Below are 1,930 nucleotides of genomic sequence, written 5' to 3'. Positions count from 1 at the left end.
TGATCTGAAAGAGAGAAGAGATGTCATGCGCCTGAACAGGATCAGTTGGATCACTTATGCATCTGACATGAAAGGACACAAGTGTCCTTCATGAGGAGCAATTGTGTTTCAGTCTTGATGTTTAAATTCTGGGATAAACAATCAGGCGATAATCAACCTTGACAATGTTAAAAGAAAAGTTCAGATTAAACAGCCGGGCATAAGTTAGTGCATGCTGAATACATAACCTGCATATATCACTCATGTTTGTCCTTTCCTGACTTTGCACAGGGCCTGGATTAAAACGGTGCGTGTGAGGAAATGCAGCTCAGACTGTGATCCTGCTGTGAGGGGCTTCGGTCACACACCAGGAGCATGAGTGTGGGCCGCATCAACCGCTACAGCATTGTGTCATCTGAGGAAGAGGGCCTGCGCCTCAGTACCATGCATGGTATGAATGGCTTTGGAAATGGCAAGATCCACACACGCCGAAAATGCCGTAATCGTTTTGTCAAGAAAAATGGCCAGTGCAATGTGCAGTTCTCCAACATGGATGACAAATCCCAGCGCTACATGGCAGACATCTTCACAACATGTGTGGACATTCGCTGGCGTTGGATGCTGGTAATATTTACTCTGGTGTTTGTGGTCTCATGGTTGGCCTTTGGTGTAGCATTCTGGGTTATTGCTTTATTACATGGAGATTTGGATAATCCTGCAGGAGATGACAACTTCACTCCGTGTGTACTACAGGTCAATGGATTTGTGGCTGCATTTTTATTTTCAATTGAAACACAATCTACAATTGGCTATGGCTACCGTTGTGTGACAGAGGAATGCCCGGTGGCTGTCTTTATGGTCGTATTTCAGTCAATCGTTGGCTGCATCATTGACTGTTTTATGATTGGCGCCATCATGGCCAAGATGGCCAGACCTAAAAAGCGCGCAGAAACTCTTTTGTTCAGCCACAATGCAGTCATTGCCATGCGGGATGGAAAACTGTGCCTCATGTGGAGAGTAGGGAACCTTCGCAAAAGTCACATTGTGGAGGCACACGTGCGAGCGCAGCTGATCAAGCCTCGGGTCACAGAGGAGGGAGAGTACATCCCGCTGGACCAAATAGACATTAATGTAGGATTTGACAAAGGTCTGGACCGGATCTTTTTGGTTTCTCCCATAACTATTCTCCATGAGATTGATGAAGAAAGTCCGCTGTTTGGGATCAGCCAACAGGACCTGGAGTCAGCAGACTTTGAGATTGTAGTTATCTTGGAGGGTATGGTGGAAGCCACCGCCATGACCACTCAGGCACGCAGTTCATATTTGGCCTCTGAGGTCCTGTGGGGTCACAGGTTTGAGCCTGTTCTGTTTGAAGAGAAGAATGTGTATAAGGTGGATTACTCCCACTTTCATAAAACCTATGAGGTGCCGTCCACCCCTCGCTGCAGTGCCAAGGATATGGTAGAGAACAAATATCTGGTCCCTAACTCAAACTCTTTCTGTTATGAAAATGAGCTGGCCTTCCTCAACCGTGAAGAAGAGGAGGAGGAGGTGGGAGGCGGAAGCAGGCCACTAGCAAACCTCAGTCCAGACCGAAACAGCCGACATGAATTTGAACGATTACAGGCCACCAGGCCACTAGACCAGCGGTCATATCGCAGAGAGTCAGAAATATGACCCAGGACTTCTGAGGCTAAAATGCAGAACAATGCAAGGTGCCATATGAAAGAGAGACTAGTACTGTGATAAAGGTATAAAGTATAATGAAACTACATGCAAGGAACTGTTGAAAGCAGTGCACAGATTAGAGGAATGTCTCCAGTTAAGGAATGGGTGGACTACAGACCTTCCTTCATAGAAACTTGAATCTTTTTGACAATGTCATTGTTTAGGGTGGGGAGTCATAGAGGTATATCAAACTTTATTAAGAAATTTTAGGTGTAAATAAATG

General features: G+C 45.8%; 1 protein-coding gene across 1 annotated transcript; it reads left to right on the top strand.

Annotated features, from left to right (window-relative positions):
- Positions 1-354: 354 nt before the first annotated feature.
- On the top strand, positions 355-1,656 carry kcnj12a (potassium inwardly rectifying channel subfamily J member 12a). Its single transcript, XM_033985310.2, has one exon. The coding sequence runs from the start codon at positions 355-357 to the stop codon at positions 1,654-1,656; it is 1,302 nt and encodes a 433-aa protein (XP_033841201.1).
- The last annotated feature ends 274 nt before the right edge of the window (positions 1,657-1,930 follow it).

This window comes from Periophthalmus magnuspinnatus, chromosome 19 (assembly GCF_009829125.3).
Source record: "Periophthalmus magnuspinnatus isolate fPerMag1 chromosome 19, fPerMag1.2.pri, whole genome shotgun sequence".
NCBI classification, from domain to species: domain Eukaryota; kingdom Metazoa; phylum Chordata; class Actinopteri; order Gobiiformes; family Gobiidae; genus Periophthalmus; species Periophthalmus magnuspinnatus.
The sequence above is the reverse complement of the archived record's forward strand: the minus strand, read 5'-3'. Positions and strand labels throughout refer to the sequence as shown.